General features: G+C 41.3%; 2 protein-coding genes across 10 annotated transcripts in view; both read left to right on the top strand.

The window, feature by feature from the left end:
• LOC138970784 (cleavage and polyadenylation specificity factor subunit 6-like) overlaps positions 1-13685 on the top strand; it is a 33552-nt gene extending 19867 nt beyond the window's left edge. For 3 of the 9 annotated variants that reach the window (XM_070343319.1, XM_070343315.1, XM_070343311.1), the window contains 7 exons: positions 2462-2566; positions 3563-3696; positions 4363-4451; positions 5423-5565; positions 6597-6744; positions 8586-8911; positions 13208-13685. In XM_070343319.1, coding sequence (XP_070199420.1) covers positions 2462-2566; positions 3563-3696; positions 4363-4451; positions 5423-5565; positions 6597-6744; positions 8586-8871 — 905 coding nt within the window. In that variant the 3' untranslated portion in view covers positions 8872-8911; positions 13208-13685. The remainder of the gene's footprint in view (positions 1-2461; positions 2567-3562; positions 3697-4362; positions 4452-5422; positions 5566-6596; positions 6745-8585; positions 8912-13207) is intronic. The other 6 variants (XM_070343318.1, XM_070343314.1, XM_070343317.1 and 3 more) reach the window with 5 other exon arrangements.
• Positions 13686-22159: 8474 nt separating this feature from the next.
• On the top strand, positions 22160-25135 carry LOC138970129 (hepatitis A virus cellular receptor 1-like). The gene is made up of 3 exons (XM_070342611.1): positions 22160-22542; positions 24298-24534; positions 24889-25135. The coding sequence occupies exons 1-3, from the start codon at positions 22160-22162 to the stop codon at positions 25133-25135; spliced, it is 867 nt and encodes a 288-aa protein (XP_070198712.1).
• Positions 25136-25399: the final 264 nt, after the last annotated feature.

Genomic DNA, 25399 nt, shown 5'->3' with positions numbered 1-25399 from the left:
CTGCTGTGTGTTTTGTGTGACCGTTTCATATTTGATTTTCAAGCAGTTGCAGTTGCTATTGTGGTAGTACACTTTTTAGCAGTATTGTTACAGAACTACCATTTCAAGTATTCTACTTATGATCTTTGATGTAATTTTGGGTATAAACCATGCATTGGGTCAGTCCAAACACTGTTAATTACGAAAGGCCATCTTATTGTCTCAAAGTCAAGTAATGAGAAACTAATTACTAAACCTTTGTGAGTTTGATTGCTTTGAAGGATGTTTTGTTTGTTTTTCTTGGCCTAATCAGTGTTTATGCACACTTTGAAGACGTGCGATTTGAAGAAATTGGTTCTCCCCCCCTTTCCCCGTCGCGATATAACCTTCGTGGTTGAAAACGACGTTAAACACCAAATAAAGAAAGAAAGATGAAGAAATTGGTGTTTTTGACCTCACCTGAGAACACATTTTTCATGTACCCTTTTAACTTTTAAGCAATCAGTATCTCATTGCTTCATCTTTTGCTACTGTTCAATGCCACCTTTTTTAAGAGAAAAAAAAGTTTTTACTTCTTCTTGTTCACTTTCTTCTCATGTTTGTTCTTTCTCACTGTCTCAGTGTCTGTCTTGTCTGTTTTAATAAACTTCCTGTTGTTTGCATTCATACATGACAACGTTCATCTGCTCAGTCAAACAGATTTGCTAAGAATGGCTGAATTAAATGCCGCAAATTTATCATTTTAAGCTTCAAGTGGCAACTGCATTAGGTTTTTTATTCAACGTGTATCTACTTTGTTTATACTGCGAATTGTTGCTTGGTTTGCTGAATCAATTTCACCTCTCTTTTTTTCTCTTTTTTTTTTCCTGTGTGTGTTTTTGATTTCTTTGGAAATAACACATTTGTAGTCAGAATTTTGACTCACATGCGAAGCAAAAGTGAGTCTATGTACTCACCCGAGTCGTCCGTCCGTCCGTCCCCCCCGTCCGGCCGGCCGTCCGGCCGGCTGTCCGGAAAACTTTAACGTTGGATATTTCTTGGACACTATTCAGTCTATCAGTACCAAATTTGGCAAGATGGTGTATGATGACAAGGCCCCAAAAAACATACATAGCATCTTGACCTTGCTTCAAGGTCAAGGTCGCAGGGGCCATAAATGTTGTCTATAAAACAGCTATTTTTCACATTTTTCCCATTTTCTCTGAAGTTTTTGAGATTGAATACCTCACCTATATATGATATATAGGGCAAAGTAAGCCCCATCTTTTGATACCAGTTTGGTTTACCTTGCTTCAAGGTCAAGGTCACAGGAGCTCTTCAAAGTTGGATTGTATACATATTTTGAAGTGACCTTGACCCTGAACTATGGAAGATAACTGTTTCAAACTTAAAAATTATGTGGGGCACATGTTATGCTTTCATCATGAGACACATTTGGTCACATATGATCAAGGTCAAGGTCACTTTGACCCTTATGAAATGTGACCAAAATAAGGTAGTGAACCACTAAAAGTGACCATATCTCATGGTAGAAAGAGCCAATAAGCACCATTGTACTTCCTATGTCTTGAATTAACAGCTTTGTGTTGCATGACCTTAGATGACCTTGACCTTGGGTCAAGGTCACATGTATTTTGGTAGGAAAAATGTGTAAAGCAGTTCTTAGTGTATGATGTCATTGCTAGGTTTAGTTATTTGACCTTGACCCTGAAGGTCAAGGTCATGTCAAGGTCAAGCATGTGAGTCGTATGGGCTTTGCCCTTCTTGTTATTGATATTCTCTGCCGCTTTAAGTTAGCAGCTTTCAAAGTTTAATTCTGTATTTGCCAGTCTGCCTCAAAATTTGACTTTTTCTTTACTTTCTTTTTCAATTTGATTGTTTGATAATTATTGTTTTTTAGTCTTGTTACTCGTTGATTACTGTCTCGACTCCTTCCACCTCCCCTTCCTCCCCCCAACTTCCTCACTTTGTCTCTCTCCTTTCTCTCCTTGATAACCCCCACCCCCATCATTTTATTCAGATCTGTGATTTCTGTCTTAATTCTCTCTCCTTCCTCCCCTCTCAGCTGGTACTTCAGCTCAGCCCTCTGCTTTGTATTACAGTGGAACCCCCATTATAAGTCCCCGAATTTAAGACTCCCTCCTTTTTAAGACTCCCTCCCTTTTAAGACCTTGTTTTCTCAGACTTTCTGTTCATAACCTCTGTCAAAATCACCCCCATTTTAAGACTGCCTCCTTTTTAAGGCCTTGTTTTCTCAGACTTTCTGTTCATAACCTCTGTCAAAATCACCCCCATTTTAAGACTCCCTCCTTTTTTAGACCAAAGTTTCTCATATTTTTTTAGGTCTTAAAACTGGGGTTGCACTGTGCATGTGATTTAATCCTCAGCCCTCTGCTTTGTAGTACATGTTATTTAGATTTGAATACTCGGCACTCTGCATTGTATTTGATGTTGTTTAACCATCAGCTGTTTGTTATTTCAGCCCCCTTCCCTCCTGGAGGGCCCCCCCACACTCAGCCTATACCTCCACCGGGCATTCGCATGCCTGGACCAGGGGTTAGACCTTTTGTTCCAGGTGAGAGATTTCGTAAGTTGATCCTGCAATTTTGGTCTGTGTCCTGTCCTGCTGTTGAGAAGTAAATGTGTGTTGAAACTGTGTTGTTTGCGTGCTTGTTTGTGTGTCTGTGTGCTTTTCGTTTTTTCTGTCAGGTAGGATTTATGGTCAGTTTGTTTGTTCGTTCATGGGCTGAAACTCCCACGGCTTTTACGTGTATGACCGTTTTTACCCCGCCATTTAGGCAGCCATACGCCGCTTTCGGAGGAAGCATGCTGGGTATTTTCGTGTTTCTATAACCCACCGAACTCTGACATGGATTACAGGATCTTTTTCGTGCGCACTTGGTCTTGTGCTTGCGTGTACACACGGGGGGTGTTCGGACACCGAGGAGAGTCTGCACACAAAGTTGACTCTAAGAAATAAATCTCTCGCCGAACGTGGGGACGAACTCACGCTGACAGCGGCCAACTGGATACAAATCCAGCGCGCTACCGACTGAGCTACATCCCTGCCCCATTTATGGTCAGTCACGACGGGCACAGTGGCCTAGCGGATAAGACGCTGGTCTCCTAAGGGGAAGGTCGTGGGTTGGAATTCCGGCCACGCCTGGTGGGTTAAGGGTGGAGATTTTTCTGATCTCCCGGGTCAACTTATGTGCTGATCTGCTTTTGCCTTATCCCCTTTCAAATGTACACGCAAGCACAAGACCAAGTGTGCATGCAAAAAGATCCTGTAATCCATTTAAGTGGGTTCTAGAAACGCGAAAATACCCAGCATGCTTTCCCCGAAAGCGGCGTATGGCTGCCTGAATGGCGGGGTAAGATCGGGCATGCACGTAAAAGCCGTGGGAGTTTCACCCCATGAACGAAGAAGAAGAACAGATGGTCAGGTGCAGTGTCACTGGACTCCTGAGGTGACCGATTCGTTGATATTACACACAGAATGATAAGGTTTGGTGTCACTGAACGCCTGAGGTGACTGATTCGTTGATATTACATTAAATTGTGTGGTATCGTTTATTTTCAGGAGGACCTCCCCCAGGAATGCCTCCGGTGTCGTCATCAGCTCTGAGCGGACCTCCGCCGGCCCCCCATGTTAACCCCGCCTTCTTTGCTCCGCCCCCAACACACACGTCAGCCCCGCCCCCTGTGGTAAGCTATGTAGGTTGAGCTTAATTGTTCTTCTTTTCATTTATGAAATTCTTACTCTTTTTATCCCTGTATTCAAACCGCTCGTAGTAGCTCAGATTTGTATTGGCCAGTAAAAAAGAACACGTGCTAGTCTGGAAGAAGAAAAAACGGACCATGAAAATTGGACTTGCCTTAACACTTTAAGCCCCCCCTGTGTTGACCAAGATTTTTTTAGCCGAGACCGGCTGTGCTGCAGCAGGTCACTCAGAATTGTAGTCGCTGTTTATCAACACACTGGAATGCAGGCGTTAGATTGACGTTACAGGAAGCGACTAGCTAACAGTCTGAGCGGATATATCCGTTCCTGGTCAAATAGAGCCATATGAGTGGGTACGGATATATACGTACCTGGGAGACAATGAGTTAACAGTTGCAGTGGAACCCCCCTTGAAAGTGCAGTGGTTTGTGAGTTTAAGCAATTACATGAGCGGTCCTGCTGGTAGGCAGTTCTCTCTTACTTTCATTGCTCTCACCCCTGCTTGCTTCTAATTTCAATGATGTTCTCCATGATTTACTGGTCAGCGCAATTTAATGAACAGACCAAGATCGTCCTCTGAAACGTTTTTGTTAAGATGTTTTGCTTGTTGTGCTATGCAGTATGTTAACTAATATCAATATTATCATGAATATTTTCAGATGGGACACCCACCTCCTCCAGACCCGTATTCCCGCCCCCCTCCCTCCTCTCACACAGGCGACCAGTACGGAAGGCCAGTGCCAGAAAGGTTGGTCTGCTTATTTTATCGTACAGGGGGCTTGCCGTGTACAAAAGAAAAAGAAGTTTTGTATCCATTACAAGTTGTGTGTGATTCACGTTTCTGTCAAAAGCTGTAATTGGTTCTCATACAAAAAATATAATTTTTTTAAACAAAAAGCATGGAAAAATCATACCAGTTTGACATTTATTGTATCAATATCTTAGGTTTACTATGAACCAGGTCATTTTTAATGACAAAGATATGTTGGACGTTGTTTTGCCCATTTTCTGTGTTATTTCTTTTTTCCAAAACAGATCGAGTGCCAATTGATTACAATAATAATGATTGATCATTATCTCACCAGCATTTTGCAAGCGGGTCACACGATCTTGAGATACCCCCCGCGGGTTAGGGGGAGTCCCATATTGGTTGGGACGAGAAAGAATTTGCCCGATGCTACCCAGCATGTCGTAAGAGGCGACTAACGGTTCTGTTTCTCCTTTTACCCTTGTTAAGTGTTTCTTGTATAGAATATAGTCAATGTTTGTAAAGATTTTAGTCAAGCAGTATGTAAGAAATGTTAAGTCCTTTGTACTGGAAACTTGCATTCTCCCAGTAAGGTCATATATTGTACTACGTTGCAAGCCCCTGGAGCAATTTTTTGATAAGTGCTTTTGTGAACAAGAAACAATTAACAAGTGGCTCTATCCCATCTCCCTCCTTTCCCCTATCCCATCTCCCCCCTTTCCCCGTCGTGATATAACCTTGAATGGTTGAAAACGACGTTAAACAGCAAATAAAGAAAGAAAGAACGATCTTGAGATAAGTTCATTATCTGTTTCAACAGTGTTTGTCTGTCTGCTTCATAGACCTTGGGTTGACTTTAACTAGTAAATGTAATGTTTTGTTTGTTAATAAATAATAAAGGTTCCAAGTACCTACCATTCTTGTTTTTTGATTCTCAATTAAACTGAAGACAAAATACATAATCTGAGAAGGCGTGATCCCAGTCCGCAGATGCAGCGTCGCCACGAGCCCCCACCGCCCGTCATCAGTGAACAGGAGTTTGAGGAGATCTTCCAGCGCAACAAGACAGTGTCGTCCTCCGCCATCAACAGGGCTGTCATGGACGCCAGCTCAGGTCAGGACACCGTGTCATTATTCTTAGCTAAAGCCAAAAATGTGTATCCAGGAGACCAAGCTTTGTTATACAGTGGAACCCCCCTTTTAAGACCCCCCCCCCCCCAATGTAAGACTTTTTTTGAGACCTTGCTTTTTCAGCTTTTCTGTTGACACTGTCTGTAAATGTACCTCCACTCTAAGACTCACTCCTTTCAGACCTGATTTTCTCAGATTTTTGTAGGTCTTACAAGGGGGGTTCCACTGCACATACTGAAAATGACCCTGTAATCTGGAGAAAAAAAACTTGATTTATCATTCATTCTACTGTGCTTCGATTGGCATGGGGAGATTTTACAATGGCTTGAAATGTTTGGACTGAACACCTTTACTTCAGATTAGTAGAGCATTTGGGTAGAACAAAGCAATATATTTTCATGTTACTACAGCCGACTTTGCCAGTGCTATAGAGACTCTTCCCCCCGCGGGTTAGGGGGAAGAATTTACCCGATGCTCCCCAGCATGTCGTAAGAGGCGACTAACGGATTCTGTTTCTCCTATTACCCTTGTAAAGTGTTTCTTTTATAGAATCAATGTTTGTAAAGATTTTAGTCATGCAGTATGTAAGAAATGTTAAGTCCTTTGTACTGGAAACTTGCATTCTCCCAGTATGGTCATATAATTATTGTACTACGTTGCAAGCCCCTGGAGCAATTTTTTGATTAATGCTTTTGTGAACAAGAAACAATTAACAAGTGGCTCTATCCCATCTCCCCCCTTTCCCCGTCGCGATATAACCTTGAACGGTTGAAAACGACGTTAAACACCAAATAAAGAAAGAAAGATATAGAGACTCTGGTGACTGCCATTTCCCTGATCAAGCAGTCCAAGATTGTATTTGGGTAGAATCAAGCTATATTTCATGTTGTTTGTTACTACAGGCGACGTTGCCAGTGCTATCGAGACACTGGTGACTGCTAATTCTCTGATTAAGCTGTCCGAGATTGTATTTGGGTAGAAACAAGCTATATTTCATGTTGTTTGTTACAACAGGCGACTTTGCCAGTGCTATCGAGACACTGGTGACTGCCATTTCCCTGATCAAGCAGTCCAAGATCGCCTCGGACGACAGGTGCAAAATCCTCATCAGTTCTCTCCAGGACACGCTCCATGGCATTGAAGAGAAATCCTATGGGCAAAGGTATTGTGATTAACTGTAGTATATTCTCCCCCCTCCAGTCATGTTTTGTGATTTGTTTTGTATGTAACATGCGAGTTTTTCAGCCACGCAGATACCCCCCGCGGGTTAGGGGGAGTCCCATATTGGTTGGGACTAGAAAGAATTTACCCGATGCTACCCAGCATGTCGTAAGAGGCGACTAACGGTTCTGTTTCTTCTCTTCTTTTGTCTTATTTCTGCCTTACCAGTCCTTTCACCTATATTTCCTTCCAAGAAAACTCTCCCTACTATTCCCTGCAGTTTTCCAATTCTTTTCTTGTTGTCTTATTTCTACCTGACTGGATCCATCACCTTTATTTCACTTACCAAAAGTCTTCTTTTCCACATCCTTATTTCTCTGCACCCCGCATGTCGTATGAGGCGACTAACGGATTCTGTTTCTCCTTTTACCCTTGTTAAGTGGTTCTTGTATAGAATATAGTCAATGTTTGTAAAGATTTTAGTCAAGCCGTATGTAAGAAATGTTAAGTCCTTTGTACTGGAAACTTGCATTCTCCCAGTAAGGTCATATATTATTATTATTATTATTATTGTACTACGTTGCAAGCCCCTGGAGCAATTTTTTTATTAGTGCTTTTGTGAACAAGAAACAATTGACAAGTGGCTCTATCCCATCTCCCCCCCCCCCCCCCCCCCCCCCCCCCTTTCCCCTATCCCATCTCCCCCCTTTCCCTCGTCGCGATATAACCTTCGTGGTTGAAAACGACGTTAAACACCAAATAAAGAAAGAAAGCCACGCAGATGGTTGCAGGTTGGTACTGGCAGTCAATTAAGGTATTTAGTCTACTCAAGAATTAACCAACAACAAAATCGCACACTTTGCCTTCTGATACACAAAGGGAAGGAAGCGTTCTAAATGCATACGACATGTGTAACGGAGCAAGTGAGAGTTATTTGGAACCATTCTCCTGGCAAGTGAGGATGAAAGTCGCTTGTTCATTTCAATGCTTGTTATTCTCTCAGGTGCCAGAGGAAGGGTTATGAAAAACTCTTACCTACTCTATTACACATGTCGTAAGCCTTTAGCAGGGCCAAACATTGTAAGCCGTTCGGCGTACTTTACGCCGAAATAACATCTCCAGTACGCGGAATTCGATTTGGTGTACGCCGAAATGCAAAAACCGGTTTATTCCCAAACGGTAAACCCAAACAGTCCCAGCTTTCGTTTTGTGCGCCGTTCGGTTCAATTCTCAATCTGTTTGACAGTTTGCTTGAGCACGCACTTCCTCTGGCATCGCGCGAGCATGCTTTGTGCCGGTGTTTTGTGGCTCTAGACTTGAAATAATGTCTCGAAGCGACATTGTTGAACGTGGTCAGCCATTCAGTGAGAAAGAATCCAGGTATTCCTGGAAGTGGGAATGGCTGGATTTCGTTCCGAAGGCGGAAGGCAAGTCAGAAGAAGTAATGTGCCGATACGGACTATGACTCCGAAAGGTTGCTATTTCTGTGAAGGCATAATTTAGTTGCTCAATCTTCTTTTGGGGGGGGGGGGGGGGGGGGGGGGGATAGGTCATTTTAGGTAAAGAAAATCTTCAAATTCGGGGGGCTTTGCCCCTGGACCCCACTGGGGGCCTCCTGCGGCCCCCAGACCCCCGCCTTTGTAAGCTGAACTCACTTTTTCCAATGCTAGGCCCTGCTTTAGAGTGCTTACATACCTTTGTGTATCAGATCTCTAAACAGCACTCTGCCACATTTGTTTAACATTCTCTATAGTTTGCCTTCGCTTTCCTTTGTTCTTTATTTTTCATTTATATTCCTCCAACGTTGTTGTCTGATACTTTTGCGTTGTCTTCTGTTTGCAGCAGTCGTAGTAGTGGCGGACGCAGGTCAAGGTCACGAGAAAGGGAACGCGAACGCGAAAGGGGAGAGAAGAGGTCCAGGAGTCATCGCTCACGAAGCAGGGAACGAGAATACCGCGAGCGCAGTCGTGAACGAGATCGCCACTACGACGACCGACACCGTGAGCGAAGTGAACGGGAACGCAGCGAACGGGAACGCGGCGAAAGGGAGCGCACCGAAAGGGAGCGCACCGACAGGGAACGGGAACGAGAGTACGCTTCAAGCGGCTCTGGGCGCAGCCGTCACTGAGGGATGGGGGATGGACTGGGCTGCATTCTGTTTTTTCTTGGTGAGTTGTGTTGCCCAGGTAACAGCCAGCTTAATGGCTGTTCAAGGTTGAGGTTTTGCCATCAGCACATAGACATTTTGGATAGAAAGAAAACTTGCTGAAAATTCTTGATCTTGTATAGATCTCTTTTCCCTTGTTTGAGATGAACGAGACATTTGTTTTAACTATCAACGCGAAGCCTGTTAAAGTCGCAATTAAAGCTTGTAAGTGATTTTCAGAAGATTATTAAAATAGTGTCTTTTTTGTGCTCATGGCTAAAACTGAGATTGCAAACAGCCTGATTACTGCAGGATATTAAGATTTTGTTAGGTTTACTTTCTCCTTCCTTTTTTAAGAACATGAAAGTTATGGGATTGAGATGAATATTTGGTAAATCAGTGCTACAGACATAAAGGGAAACATTGAGTAACTACCTAATTTACCTTAAAGTACAGAAAGGGGGGGGGGGGGGGGACATTTAACACGAAAGCAACAAACACACAAGACAATGGACAACTTGCAAAGAGATAAGTAACATACTTGGGAAGCAATTTTTTTTTCTCTCGGGTTGAACATTCTTTTTTTTTTCCCCCTCAAAAAACAACCACCAACTACAACAAAAGATAGTTTTTTTATCCATTGTTTTTGCACCTTTTAACAGAAACCGCTGTTAGTTTTTCAGAACATGCGGGGGGAACACAAACCGCAGAGGAAGTCCGTCCTAGAATGTTGTGACTGCAATTTTTAGTCGGCAGATTTCAAGGAATTTTAAAACAAAGACATACTCAGTGCTTGTGAATAAAACAAGGGGTTTTCTCAACGCAGTGAACTGAAACTCTCAGTACGCTTACAGTGTGCTCATGTGTTTGGGAAAAAAATGGTTGTAATTGAGAAAATAACTTAACTTCAATTGCCGGTTGTGAAGTTCAAGATGTGATTCTAGAGTTATTACCTGTAATTGTGAAAATAACTACCTGTCCAACTTTAATTCCCAGTTATGAAGATCAAGATGTGATTCTAGAGTTATTACCTGTAGTAATTGTGAAAATAACTACCTGTCCAACTTCAATTGCCGGTTGTGAAGTTCAAAATGTGATTGTAAAGTTATTACCCGTGTGTGGATCAGAGAGATAAAGTAAGAGGCAAGCAGCGGGATTGTACATCTCAGCAAAATGACAATCTGTTTAAAAACAATTTATGGCCTTTGCGTATGTACTGTCAAAGATTGCAAGTGTGTTGTAAGACTAACCAAGAATTCCGAGTGTTGATGTAAATTCATACTATTGCAATGTCAACTTCTCAGCTTGGTACTTGAGGTAATATGAGAATGGATACTAGTTTAGCGCAGAGAATGTGAAGTTATGAGGTGAAATGAGATTGCATAATATTTCAGCATTGTATAATATTTTAGCACGGAGGGTCTGAAGTCCTTAAAATTATATTACAGGTGTAATGAGATTGCGTAATATTTTAGTTCTGACTTTTAAAAAATTCTGTTGGAGACATGAGAATCTAATGATTATGTAGTCAACATCTTTTGTCTTGTCTTTAAATGCTATGGTGCTAATGCAAAGCATGGTTCTTTTTTATGTTCACACATTGGTGCTAATAATGAATTTGGCTAAAGTTCATTTTTATGATCAAGACAGAGACAATGGTGCTATCACTTTATTTTGACATGTTACTATGTCGATTCTTCCATGCCTTTTCTCTGTTCTTTCCGCTCTTCTTACTTATCTTTCCTCTCTTTTTATCTTCTCTTTCTTGCCTTTTTCTCCCACCCCACCCCCATCCACCCACTGTCTGTTTCTCATCTTTTGCTCTCTTTTTGAGATGAGCCTCTCGGTAAAAGGTATGGTTATGCTATTACTTATTGTCCACAAATTGTGTGCCAAAATTATTTGTCTACAATTTCGTGTCATATTTGACCAGTGCAAGCATTCCGACCACCATAGTGTGTTCATTATCATGAAATATTACCACCTGTAGATGCTCTTTATGTCATGGCAATTATACCCACGGCCGTTCATATATTTTTATATCAGTATTGTTTTGCTCTACATTAGTCCATGTACATAATATTGTGCAGCCCATTCTTGCACTGGATTTGAACTGTTGGGTTTCAGAGTTCTTTTACTGAAATACATGTTTTACTAAATGTTGTTTGTTTTTTTGTTTGTTTTTTATAACAACATGCAAAGATGCAGTTTTAGGTGATTTTGCCGTTAATCAGTACAAATATTTGTGTGCGCCAAAACCATCTACCTTACACTTACTTTAAGCAGGCATGGGAATTGTCCGCCGAAAGGCAAATTTCCGCCGAATTTTTATTTTTGTTCCGCCGAAAAAGCAAGTGTCCGCCGAAAAAATAAATGGGGGAGGCAAAAATGGTTCTGAAAACTGAATTTAATGGCAAACTTGGAGCTTAGATGACATCAAATTGCACCGTTTGGGTTCTTTGGAGAAAAAAAATTCCGGGGGGGCATGCCCCCGAACCCCCCTAGCAGGGGCCATTACTTACAAATGTTCAGCCTTTTTTACTTTTTTCAATTCCCATGCCTGTTTAAGGGAAAGGTATATATATATATTATATATATATATTATATATATATTTATATATATATTCCATAAGCCAATTGTTCATGGTTCAGATTTTTACAAATCTACTTTGGGGTACTTTTCTTACCAGCTGTGATAATAGCAAATTTTTGATTAGTGCTTTTGTGAACAAGAGACAATTGACAGGTGGCTCTGTCCCATCTCCCCCCTTTCCCCGTCGCGATATAACCTTCGTGGTTGAAAACGACGTTAAACACCAAATAAAGAAAGAAAGCTGTGATAATACGTGTCTTTTTCTGGTTCTTGATTATTATTGTTCATGTTGATTTGATGTTTGACTGCGCTGCATCCAGTTATTCTTGTATTTTCTTCAGCTCCTTTTATTTTGCAGGCAAGTTGTTCCAGTTACATGCGCTGAGCTTTTGTCATGTCACTTTCACACAGAAATTGAAAGTAATATAGATCTGTTGTCTTCTGTGTTTGTCCGAGTCCTGTTGTAATGATAAGTGTGTACATGTGCGTTTCATCTTAATGCAATCCATGTTTTGCTGTGATGTATGCTGCTTATATTTCTTTATATTTCCATCAAGGTGTATCTTCTCTGATTATTCCCTTTTTGTTTTTGTTTTTTATCATATCAAATGTTGTTATTATCACTGCTACTAGAGTTTGCAGAAAAAGCTGTAGTCATAAATATTTCAGAAATGAAGTTTTGCTACAGTTTGTTTTTTATCGCATGGAAAATAATAGTACAAAGCAGAATTGAGTTGTTTGGTTGGTTGGTTGATTGGTTGGGTCGACTTGTTGATACATTGGTTTGAGGTAATTTTATCTTCAGTGCAGTTAGATCGAAAAATGAGATCAGGCATAACACGGGGTATTGTTCCTTTTAGGAAGGACTGTTTCATAAATATTTAAACTAATGCCGCAATGTGTATGTATGAGTTCTAACATTTATGATTTATGTAGTTTCTGTGTCTTGTTCAGCAGGGGTGTGACATGTGAATAATATTTATGGCTATGAATGTGGCAGATTGCGCTCTCATCTTGGGCATTTGGTATTTAAGCTGTTTTCAAAAACATGCTTTTTAAAAAATGAAACAGCTGTGCACATGGCTGAGTGTACAAAAAAAGGGGGCTCAAGGAAAAGATAACATTGAAAAGAAATGACTACAACTGTAATTGATCTGATCGTAGAAAATAGCGTTTCATGTATAACTATAAGTTATGTCTGATATGTCAGACCACACAACAACAGCATGAAATTGTTATGTGTTCTGGGTGTTTGTGATATAATCGTTAGAAAAATTGTTTTTCTCTGTCTTTTGCATCGGTATATCTGATTTCTGATGTGCCATTGTTGGAAAATCTAGGATGCTTTCCAGTTGGGATGCAGAAGTATACACAGACTGGTTTTAGTTGTCATAATTTGGCTTATGTTGTCGTTGTTTTTTGTTGTTGTTTTTTAACACTGACTGCATGTACATTTTCTTTCTGTGCAGAGACAGTTTACGATGATGTTTCCAAAGCGGGGTTGAGTGTGTGTGAATGAAATAGTATTGATGCTGATTGAACTGTTTTTCGGTTGTCAGTCTTATTTATTTGTTTGTATTGTGGCTGGGGAAGTTAGCTCTGACGTTTGAGGCTGTATCTTTGGTATGACTGTGTTTGCAGGTATTTGAATGACGAAAACGTTATGAGATTTGTTTAAGTCACAGTTTGCCAATGCCACAATCTCTTTTGTCCTTTGTTCAACAGGCTGTTCTTCTGTCGTCAGCACGAATTCACTGTAAGAAGACCTCACGGGTTTTCAGTTGCGCCACAAGTAGGCGTGTAGCGTCTGTACAATTTGTAGTAGATGTCTTTCTCCGTTCTCATTTTGTTCCCTGGTAAGGCGTTATATGCCGTAAATGGATTGTAAATCATGCCCCGTCTCTCACGCGAGTTGTGGTTTGTAAAGTTTTTAATGTAACGCGGTAACAGCAGATGCTAGGAATGTAGAGAAGGAGAAGTACAGACAAGGCTTCAAGGGATGGAAAGACATCACGGCGACGGCTTTCTTCGCTCTCGTCACTTCGAAAGAACATCGGCTGTCAGCAGTCATCGCTTTGGACATCAGTGCATCACAGAGACACTTGGACTAAGCATCATGATTTTTTTATCTTTTTTTTTTCTTAAAATCCCCTTTTAGGTTTTACTTTTAGTTTGTTAAGCAAAATAAAGATACAGGCTTCAACGATTGTGTGGTCTTAATTGCATTGTATGTGTGTACACATTTTGATGTACAGAGTTGTCTTGTTTTGAAGCAGCAGGCTTTCAGTTTGTTAGATGCGTCAGCCATGGGAATTGGTCTGGTTTTAGGATAAACTTCGTCACAAGTCCTCAAAAACTCTGTGAAGTCTTTTGGTATAGAAACTCTTGTTTCTTCGGTTTCCATGTGTTTTAGTTTTGCAACAAAAAACTATTGAAGGAGGGAAAAAAAAGAATTCGCAAGAATGTATTATGAATCGGAGGAATTGCCTCTACACATGTAAAATATAACAAAGTTGTTCAAAGCACCTGTACGAAAGTCTTTCTTGATGTATCGGAAGAATTCCATACAGAAGAATTCCCTGTGAATATGGGAGGGCAATTTCCATGCCTGATTTTTTTTCCTTGTATGTCTGTGTTTTGTGCAAGTGTTTGTTTTTTGCATGCTCATGACTTTGCTTTGTTTACTATTAATGTACGTGAGTGCTTTGGTCATGAGTGTTCATGCCTAAAAGAGGGTTTGCTTCACACTTTAGCTGAGGTATTGTAGGTCCGGTAAGATTAAAAGTTTGCTGTTAACAGAAACTGCATAAAATTGCACACACAAAAACACCTACAAAAGCAAGGCAAGTTAAGAGTTTTCCATGTTAATTAGAGCTTTGCGTTTTGGCTTGAAAAGATGGGCAGACCTGTTTACCCTTACTATTTTGGAGTAATTTATTACTATTTTTTAGGCTTTTGGGGGGAAAAATACTTCTTTTGAGTCCAGACTACGATTTTCAAATGTGCTTCAAATTAGGTTTGTGTTGCTAATGTTGGCGTTTGTAACCACTGGGTTACTATTTTGGTCATCAGATTATTATTTTTTTTACTTGACCATTACTCTTGTCAAGTGTTGGGGGTTAACAGGTCAGGATGGGTGGGTGGATGTCGTGTACAATGAAGCTGGCCCATTGTGAACCCTGATCAAACAAGATTTTGGTCTTGGTGAACAAATTTGTAATTCCAAATCATTCTTGAATTTATTATCTCACAATTGTTCATGGTGATATTTTGCATGAAGTACATTTTTTAATAATACACCAGAAATTCACAATAGAAGTTCACCTGTAAGCTTCATATTGATCCTATTCTTCTTCATATTATCTAAGTTTTTCTATTCCAAGTTTATGTTGCACCTTTTTACCAGCAAATGTCTAAAGAGGGTTAGCGGAAACCAGAAACCATATTTTTAGATTTGAAATAATCACCAATTATCTCGGGCTCTGGCATTGGCATACCATGAGTTTGGTGAATGAGATTTCACATGGAAACAAATATGAAGAAGGGGAACCCCCAAGACATCATGCTCTTTAGACCCAGTCTGCCTTCACTGAAGTAAAGACCTACATTTCAAGTATCAAAATGCATACATTTTCTGGCACTTCATAAGTTTATTGCAATGCAGAATTGCTTTTGTATTGTGTGTGAAAACGCTTTTATTGGTGGATGAAATCACTGGTAAAATATTAACGTTTCCCGGTGAAGTATTTGTTGTGTGTAAGCCAGACTCTTTCATGCATGATCACTCTGATTTGTTTACTACAGTGGAACCCCCTTTTAAGACCCCCCTGTTTTTAAAAGCCTAGTTTTCAACATTTCCCGTTGATCAACATTATTTGAAAAAATGTACTTCCACTTTTGTTTTTCTTCTTCTTCTTCATGAGCTGAAACTCCCAAATTTACTCGTGATTTTGCACGAGTAGGTTTTTACGTGTATGACCGTTTTTACCCTGCCAATCTCCCTTTTTAAGACATGATTTTCCCAGAGGTTTTTTAGGTATTAAAAGTGAGGTTCCACTGTAGTTATTTTGGGGTCATAACCTCTTGTTGACAAGTTGCAGTCCAGACAATAGTACAGTGGAACCCCCCTTTTAAGACCCCCCAATTAAGACTTCCTCCCTTTGAAGACCTGATTTGTCGGACTTTTTGAGGTCTTAAGGAGATCCCATGATCGGTGAGTCATTGGCGCTGCCACGTGTATTATCTACTAAAGTGTGGCGTTCGTGAAGATGTGTATGTGCCTGTGTGTGTTGTACTAGTATAACGTATGCGTACATGGAATGACATTGCGGGTTACCTGAACATTGACAATGACGAAAGAAAGATTGTGTGTGTGTGTGTGCGCGCGCGCGCGAGTGTGCGTGCGTGCGTGTGTGGGTGTGTGTGACCATGTTTGAATTTATTCGGATTTAGTTCTCTTTCCTTGTTTGTATTGTGATTATGTAAGTGTAAAGCGCTCTGGGCTTGTCAGCACGAGGTTTACGCGCTATATAAGTAATCGTTATTATTATTATTATTAAAAGGGGGGTTCCACTGTCCTCACAATTAGCAGTTTAAAGGCAGCATTCGCAATGGACTAAGTGTGTCTGTTGCTCTTTCTATCACTCTGCAACATGTTTTATGTATTCCATGTGGTGTGTTAGTTTGCTGCAGAACAAAATAGTGTGAGTAAAAGTGTCGCCAGGGGAGTTTACAAATCAACCCATTTGTTTCTGTATTATGAACGCTCATATGCAGCGAAAGTGTAATCTATGGACTCGTTGGAGATTGATAATTGTGATAGTGTTTTGGACAAAGGGACATAAGTCGCGCAAAACTTTTGGGTTACATGTTGAAATAAGTTTGCAGTTGAATATTCACATAATTTTACATTTTGGGGGAAAATCTGTAACATTCCAAATGGTTTTGCAAAATTATAAAAAGTGGACAGGTAATTTTGCTTTCAGTTCTGTAATCCTTGTTCTACATTTTCTGTAAATCTCCTATCTTTTGAGTATAATAGACGTTTTCCGGAAATAACTCAGTCAGGATTTGCAAACGTGGTGCAAAAGTTGCGCCCTGCTTTTCTTGTACAAACGGGAAACACGTGGTCCACCAGTTAAAACCATGATAGCAGCATATAAATGACTGATGTGTATGTTATGCAGTGTCCATGCGATATGACGCCTTTCTTTCAAAAATGTGCACATCGGAGCCTCGTACTGCGATGGATGGCCTGCAGTGATCGCTTAGCCTGCGTGTCAGTTTCCCAAGCTGCCTGGACACACATGTTGTCAGTTATTACTCTCGGCAAGCAATCCGGTATTGCCGCAATAAATCGTAAACTCGTTTGTGTATATTTTCAAAAGAAATGGGGTCATATCGAGCATTACGTACACATCAAAGTAAGTTATTTGCAGCGATCGTGGCTTTAAATGGTCGACCACGTGTTTCCTGTTTGTACGCGAAAAGCGGGGCGCAACTCTTCCACAATGCTAAAAAATCCTGACAGAGTTATTTTCGGAAAATGTCTTGTCCCAGAAACCTGTGTGCTAGGCCCCAAGAAACGCAGAAGCTTCAAACTTCTAAAGTAAGAAAGATGGAATCAATCTGTTTCTGCATGTCACTGAACATCCTTTGCTCTAAATAATATTTAAAACTCACTTACCGGTAGTCACTCCCCAAAATTCAGTATGTCCCTTTTTCAGTGCAATGTCACAATTGTCTTGACTGATGGTAAGTATTATTCTTGTCAGAATGAGATTAGGCTTTTCTTTAAAATTTTCTTTTTTCTGGGATTGTATCGAAGCTCAGAAGGATTCTATTGAAGCTGAGAATTACATTTTTTACAACCCTTCATAGATTACTAACCATAATCCCAGCTCGTTTGAATTTTCCCATTCAAGAAGAAAGAAGCAAGAAAACATGTAACGTATTTTTGTTTGAATCCTTCTGGTTTTGATACTGATCACGGAGGAAACTGGTTCAGAATAAACTTGCTGAAGAGATTTTACTTACACCTGTTCAGAGGCATTGAACCGATCATTTCAGTGCTTTCTGGTTATGTTATAAATGAAGGGTCTGAAATTTGATTGGACGACAATTTTTGTTTTTGCCCCATGTATGTTGACTGGTGAAGTAGGAACAAAATGAAAAAAAGGTCCATGAGCAGAGGTTAGTTTAATTTGAGGCCTGTGTTTGTTGTGACTTTACTTAGTGCAGTTTTACAGTGTGGGTGTTCTTTCTTGGGTGTATAGTCCCGTATTGCCTTATCAGTTGAAGGGATGTTTTTAAAAACGACTATTTTTTGTGTGGACATTTTTGCCAAGAGTTCCATTACTGTCCTGGGGTTTTATTCCACATCATGACATGTGATGCGCAACATTCATACACTAAGAGTTCTCCGTGTTTATTTGCAAAAATGCATTGACTAAAATTAATAATGATTCTAAACTGCAATGAATTTTATTTAAACGGCAAGTGTTTTGTTGGTTGTCACAAGCTTTTACTTTTTGCTAGGTCATACTCATGAACTAAAATGTAATCAGGAACATGTTTGAACATTTAAACAGTCCCCAAATTAAAGTGGGATTATTCACACTCACAAAGTCACAACGGCAAGAATTCCTCGGACAGAATCTCCCATACCTGTGAGAATAAACAAAGTGCTCCTGATTTGCGAAGGGAGGTAAGTGAACTGGTCTCTAGATTGTTTCCCTTTATTTTGCAAACCGCTGGGCTGTACTTCAAACAAAACAGCACTAATTAAGTTACTCATTAGCAGTTACAATACTGTATTCATATTATTTGCTTAAAGATACTGTTCTTCCCAGGTAGAGCAACTAGTTAGTCGCCATGCCTGGGGCGAGAGCAACCTTCATTTTGGACACGTATCTTTTGTCGGCATCCTGGCTGCTTGTTAAATACAATGGGATTTTTTTATTTAATTTATTTCGTAACTGACACCGAAGTCTATTTGTCCAATAAATGTAATCATCAAAACACTCCCATTCTGTACACAAAGCTGGAAAACTCAACTTTCAATATTTTGAGCACAGACCATTGTGTGTCGAAGATTTTTGGGTTCATTTTTGCTGTCTTTTTGAAGGAAGAACTATGTTTTAATCAATTGAGCGCTTGATTTTTTTTCTTTCTATTGTCTATCGGATTTGAAAGAAAATTGTTTTTGTTTTTTGCCCTGCGTTACCTACATATCATTGAAGAAAACTGGACATTTTTTACTTATGAGAAGAAATTACAAGGTACAGTTGATTGCTTCCATACTGGATTTTGTTTGTTAATTCATCCACGAACTGTAACAGTTGAATATAGGGGACAAGATAATGTGAAGGTTTCCCACATGCTTGGAGAGTTTAAGGGAGGTAATTGGTGTTTATTTTTGAACACTTGAACTCAACTACATGTGATATGGTATTTCATTTCTTATGTGGATTGACTTTTATTTATTTTATTTGACTAAATGGTTGTTGCTTTTCATATGAAAAAGTGGTACGAGCAGACTCTGGGAGAAGAAGACATCTCATTTTAGTAACAGAGAAGCATAAACCATAAACTCTGTATTAATATTAGGCAGGCACACAAAAAAAGTCTGTTTACGGTAACAGGCAAAAGAAATAGGGTCGGTAGGTCGGGGTTTTTTTCCCCAAAAATACATATCTAAGTTATCAAAATACAAGACTTTCCTCCTCCCCCCAAAGGCCCCCCAAAAAAGGTCTAGGGTTGCGCGAAAAAATAGGGTCGGTCGGGACACCGTAAACAGACAATTTTTTGTGTGGGCCTTATTGTCCATTAAAAATGGAAAATTTTCTTTGACACATCAGCATAAGTCATTGATAATTCAACAGTTTCAAATTTTGACAACTGGTGTGAGTGTTTTTTTAAGCTTCAATATTATGAAGCAGTGATCTAACCATTAAGAATTCTTTTCATCCCACGGGAGGGGGGGGGTTACAAAATGACTGCGAAGATACAAGTTGACGGCGCCTTCGGCCTAAGCCTCTAGGGGGGTCCGGGGGCATGCCTCCCCAGAAATTTTTTTATCCAAAGAAGCAAAATAGAGCTATCTGGTGCATCCTGAGCCAATAAATTACCTCTTTTTTGGGGGGGTGGGGGGGTTACGTAACCCGTGTAACCCCGATCCGCCCTTGGTATACACTATCTGTACTGATTCATTTCTCTCCTGTAATTAACGAGGCACTCCTTTTTTGCAAGATGCAGGCAGAGAAGATTACATGGAGATTACAATCCAAAAGCATTCTCTCTGGTCAAAGGGGTGCAAGTCATTTAAAGATCGATTACTCTGTCAAAGAGCTGAGCTACATGATAGCAATTAAAGTGCTTTTATTTTCTAATCCCAAACGATCCTGAAGACTGTTCCCACAAAGACCATGCCTTCAACAGAGATTGAATGTGTGTACGTGTGTGTGTGTGTGCGCGTGCAAGCCTTCAACAGAGATAGGTTTCTAAAGTGTTTAAATTCCTTACATTGAGTATCTCTTGGTTTGGTAGCTATGCCGGTTCTTTCTGAAAAACACAAAGGATTGTTGCTTCGTGCGATTTGGTTTCGCGTACAAGTTCAGTGTATATTGTCTCTGGGTTGTTGGTTTTTTGTATGAGGACAAGGGTTTTGCACAACATTTTGTCTGAGCTAGCAACAGAGTTTTTACAAAGAGTGATTGTGATACTACATGATCTGGCATGTCAGAATGTTCTCTCTCTCTTTTTTTCTCTCTCTCTCTCTCTCTCTCTCTCTCTCTTTTTTTCTCTCTCTCTCTCTCTTTCTCTCTCTCTGGTCGCTTGCTAGTGTCACACACCTAGTATGCATAATAATGGAGAGCCTTTTTTCTGGGAAATGTTGCTGTCGATGTTTATTTTTCCTTGCGTTTGAATGTGTGTTTTACGAAGGGGGGGGTAAAGGACTTTCACCTCTCTGTTCATGTATTGTTTTCAGTGACTTGTGTTGGTTGTCTTTCAAGTTAACAAGATAAGACTTCTAATGGTTTGTGCACACAACTTCAGCAGTTGGTATTTACCCATTTTTGATTGTAAAATATATCTGTGCTATGTTTTTTGAATAGCTGAATCTTGTTTTAACCGAACAGGTGTTGCAATAATGACAAGGTGGATGGATTTGAGGTTGAGTTTTCTGTCAAAAGAAAACAATAGATTTTTTCTTTCACGTTTTCTTTTGTTGAAGACTACGGAGGTGAATTCATTCAGGTATATTTAAGTGCAAGTTCCAGATGTACATTTTGAAGTAGATTACTTTTTATTAAGAGAGCTATATTGCTTTTACAAACCAGAACTTTTTAAAACAACTCTTTTTAATCTGACTTTTGTCTTGCACATCACGATTTCTATGACGTTTTTACAGTAGAAGTACGTTCTTCTGGTTGCTTTGCTCAAGGTTACGCATAGACAAAACAACACGTTTAGAGGAGAGACGTGATTTTTTTTTGTGTCACTGTTTCTGCGGTATCATAATAGTCTATCTTGGTTTTTTTATGTTTTTATTTATGTATTTTTTTTATTGATATATTTTATTTTTATTTTAGTTTTTATTGATATATAATCTTTCTTTTACGCATAGTCCAAAGTGTTCAGCAAATTTAGGCTACTTGTGAAATGCTTGAAAGAAGACGGAAGAAGACGCGGTGACGAGTTTGCCTGGCATCAACAATTTGGGAATTTGCATCCAGCTCAGGTTTGTACTTATCAATAGGTCCGTCAGTGACAGGTAAGTCAATTGTGGAATAAAATCTGTTGTGTATCTTTTTTTTAATTAAAAAAAAGGGGGGGGGGTTGAGGCGGATAATGCAGTTTTGGTGGTATGGCAGCAAGTACAGCCGGCGGGGCTTATTTCCAAGCCTTTGAGCAGTTGGGAGTTGCAGACCAAGAAGCTTGACCGGATTTACAGCGACCAGAAGAGCTCGGTTGGACTGGAGACTATTGTGCCATGGATTCTTGATAACTGATGTGAAAGTGAAAGGCAGTCCAAGTCAAGATTTGTCGGCCTCTAGTATTGGTCACCGAAGTCGGTATCTCCCCGAAGAGCAGTGCCCCGGAAGATTTGGTGCCACTCGGTGGTTGTCACTTGCCAGTTCAGTCTCGGCGATGACGTCTGAAAATAATGTACATAGTCAGAAACAGATTGTTTGGGATCCAGAGAGTGTGGGTGTTGGTGTGGGTGTGACAACTACTGTATAAACTAAGTCTCGCGTAATTAATGAAACAAAAACAACAGAAAACACCGATTGTTAATCCGATGGAAAAGTGCGCACGTGTAGTGTGTGAGTGCGTGCACGCTCGAAGTGACTACTTGATGACCTAGGCACGGTCAGTCAATGTATGCAAGTAAGATTTATGTTTCCATGGAGATTGCCGGGACGAAAGTGATATTTGTCGCAGTATTCAGCTATTTCATTTTCTGTGAACTTCCGTGAATAAAAGAAATACGTTATAAGATCATTGTGGCCTCGGTTTCTTTTGTGTCCGTTCGAGAGAAAACTAAGAACTATTATATTGTGACGTGCAATTCTCTCTCTCTCTCTCTCTCTCTCTCTCTCTCTCTCTCTCTCTCTCTCTCTCTCTCTCTGTTGTGTAGTGTGTGTGTAAGACCTACTGGTGAGGCTACATCGCATGCGAAAGCAGCCATCAGAAAACCTTGCTGAAGCAGCACTACCATCTCCACCATTAGAAGTTGCACTACCATCCCCACCATTAGAAGCTGCACTACCATCCCCACCATTAGAAGCAGCACTACCATCCCCATCATTAGAAGCTGCACTACCATCCCTGATTAGAAGCAGCACTACCATCCCCACCATTAGAAGCAGCACTACCATCCCCACCAATAGAAGCAGCACTACCATCCCCACCATTAGAAGTAGCACTACCATCCCCACCATTAAAAGCAGCACTATCATCCCCACCATTAAAAGCAGCACTACCATCCCCATCATTAGAAGCAGCACTACCATCCCCATCATTAGAAGTAACACTACCATCCCCATCATTACTGAGTAGCAGCACTAGCGTCCCCATCATAATTAGTAGCAGCACTATCATCCCCATCATTAGAAGCTGCACTATCATCCCCACCATTAGAAGCTGCACTATCATCCCCATCATAATTAGTAGCACTAGCGTCCTCATAATTAGTAGCAGCACTACCATCCCCACCATTAAAAGCTGCACTAGCGTCCTCATAATTAGTAGCAGCACTACCATCCCCACCATTAGAAGCAGCACTACCATCCCAACCATTAGAGCTGCACTACCATTCCCCCCCAATAAAAGCAGCACTACCATTCCCCCCCCCCCCCCCATTAAAAGCAGCACTACCATCAATCACCATTAGAAGCAACACTATCATCCCCACCATTAGAAGCAGCACTACCATCCCCATCATTAGAAGCTGCACTACCATCCCTGATTAGAAGCAGCACTACCATCCCCACCATTAGAAGCAGCACTACCATCCCCACCAATAGAAGCAGCACTACCATCCCCACCATTAGAAGTAGCACTACCATCCCCACCATTAAAAGCAGCACTATCATCCCCACCATTAAAAGCAGCACTACCATCCCCATCATTAGAAGCAGCACTACCATCCCCATCATTAGAAGCAGCACTACCATCCCCATCATTAGAAGCAGCACTACCATCCCCACCATTAGAAGCAGCACTACCATCCTCATCATTAGAAGCAGCACTACCATCCCCATAATTAGAAGCAGCACTACTATCCCCACCATTAGATGCAGCACTGACTAGCATCCCCATCATAATTAGAAGTAGCACTAGCGTCCTCATAATTAGTAGCAGCACTATCATCCCCACCATTAGAAGCAGCCAACTACCATCCCCACCAATAGATGCAGCACTAGCATCCCTATCATAATTAGTAGTAGTAGCACTAGCGTCCTCATAAGTAGTAGCAGCACGGCTACCATCCCCATCATTAGAAGCAGCACTATCATTCCCACCATTAAAAGCTGCACTACCATCCCCACCATTAGAAGCTGCACTATCATCCCCATCATAAGTAGTAGTAGCACTAGCGTCCTCATAATTACTGAGTAGCAGCGGCACTACCATCCCCACCCATATGATTAGAAGCTGCACTAGCGTCCTCATAATTAGTAGCAGCACTATCATCCCCACCATTAGAAGCAGCACTACCATCCCCACCATGAGAACCTGCACTACCATCCCCACCATAAGAACCTGCACAACCATCCCCACCATTAGAAGCAGCACTACCATCCCCACCATTAGAAGCAGCACTACCATCCCCACCATTAGAAGCAGCACTACCATCCCCACCATGAGAACCTGCACAACCATCCCCACCATTAGAAGCAGCACTACCATCCACACCATTAGACTAGCAGCACTACCATCCCCACCATTAGAAGCGGCACTACCATCCCCATCATTTGAAGCAGCACTACCATCCCCACCATTTGAAGCGGCACTACCATCCCCACCATTTGAAGCAGCACTACCATCCCCACCATTAGAAGCGGCACTACCATCCCCACCATTTGAAGCAGCACTACCATCCCCACCATTAGAAGCAGCACTACCATCCCCACCATTAGAAGCGGCACTACCATCCCCACCATTTGAAGCAGCACTACCATCCCCACCATTTGAAGCAGCACTACCATCCCCACCATTAGAAGCAGCACTACCATCCCCAATATTAGAAGCAGCACTACCATCCCCACCATTAGAAGCGGCACTACCATCCCCACCATTTGAAGCAGCACTACCATCCACACCATTAGAAGCAGCACTACCATCCCCACCATTAGAAGCGGCACTACCATCCCCACCATTAGAAGCGGCACTACCATCCGCACCATTAGAAGCGGCACTACCATCCCCACCATTAGAAGCAGCACTACCATCCCCACCATTAGAAGCGGCACTACCATCCCCACCATTAGAAGCAGCACTACCATCCCCACCATTAGAAGCGGCACTACCATCCCCACCATTTGAAGCAGCACTACCATCCCCACCATTAGAAGCAGCACTACCATCCCCACCATTAGAAGCGGCACTACCATCCCCACCATTTGAAGCAGCATTACCATCCCCACCATTTGAAGCAGCACTACCATCCCCACCATTAGAAGCAGCACTACCATCCCCAATATTAGAAGCCGCACTACCATCCCCACCATTAGAAGCGGCACTACCATCCCCACCATTAGAAGCAGCACTACCATCCCCACCATTAGAAGCGGCACTACCATCCCCACCATTTGAAGCAGCACTACCATCCCCACCATTAGAAGCAGCACTACCATCCCCAATATTAGAAGCAGCACTACCATCCCCAATATTAAAAGCCGCACTACCATCCCCACCGTTAGAAGCGGCACTACCATCCCCACCATTAGAAGCAGCACTACCATCCCCACCATTAGAAGCAGCACTACCATCCCCACCATTAGAAGCAGCACTACCATCCCCATCATTAGAAGCTGCACTAGCATCCCCATCATTAGAAGCTGCACTAGTATCCCCATCATTAGAAGCTGCAGTAGCATCCCTGTCATAATTAGTATAGTAGCAGCACTAGCATCACCGTCATAATTACTAGTAGCAGCACTAGTATCCTCGTCACAAGGACTGGCAGCACTAGCATCCTCGTCATTACTGAGTAGCAGCACTAGCATCCCCATTATTAGTAGCAGCACTAACATCCTCGTCATTAGTAGCAACACTAGCATCCCCATTAATAGTAGCAGCACTAGCATCCCCATCATAATTAGTAGTAGCAGCTCTAGCATCCTCGTCATTAGCAGGGGCGGATCAGTTGCTTTGTAAGGGGGGGTGCACTTTGAATCGAAAGTGAAT

The sequence above is a fragment of the Littorina saxatilis genome, linkage group LG7 (genome assembly GCF_037325665.1).
Source record: "Littorina saxatilis isolate snail1 linkage group LG7, US_GU_Lsax_2.0, whole genome shotgun sequence".
NCBI lineage: Eukaryota > Metazoa > Mollusca > Gastropoda > Littorinimorpha > Littorinidae > Littorina > Littorina saxatilis.
This window is presented reverse-complemented; position numbering and strand designations above follow the sequence as displayed.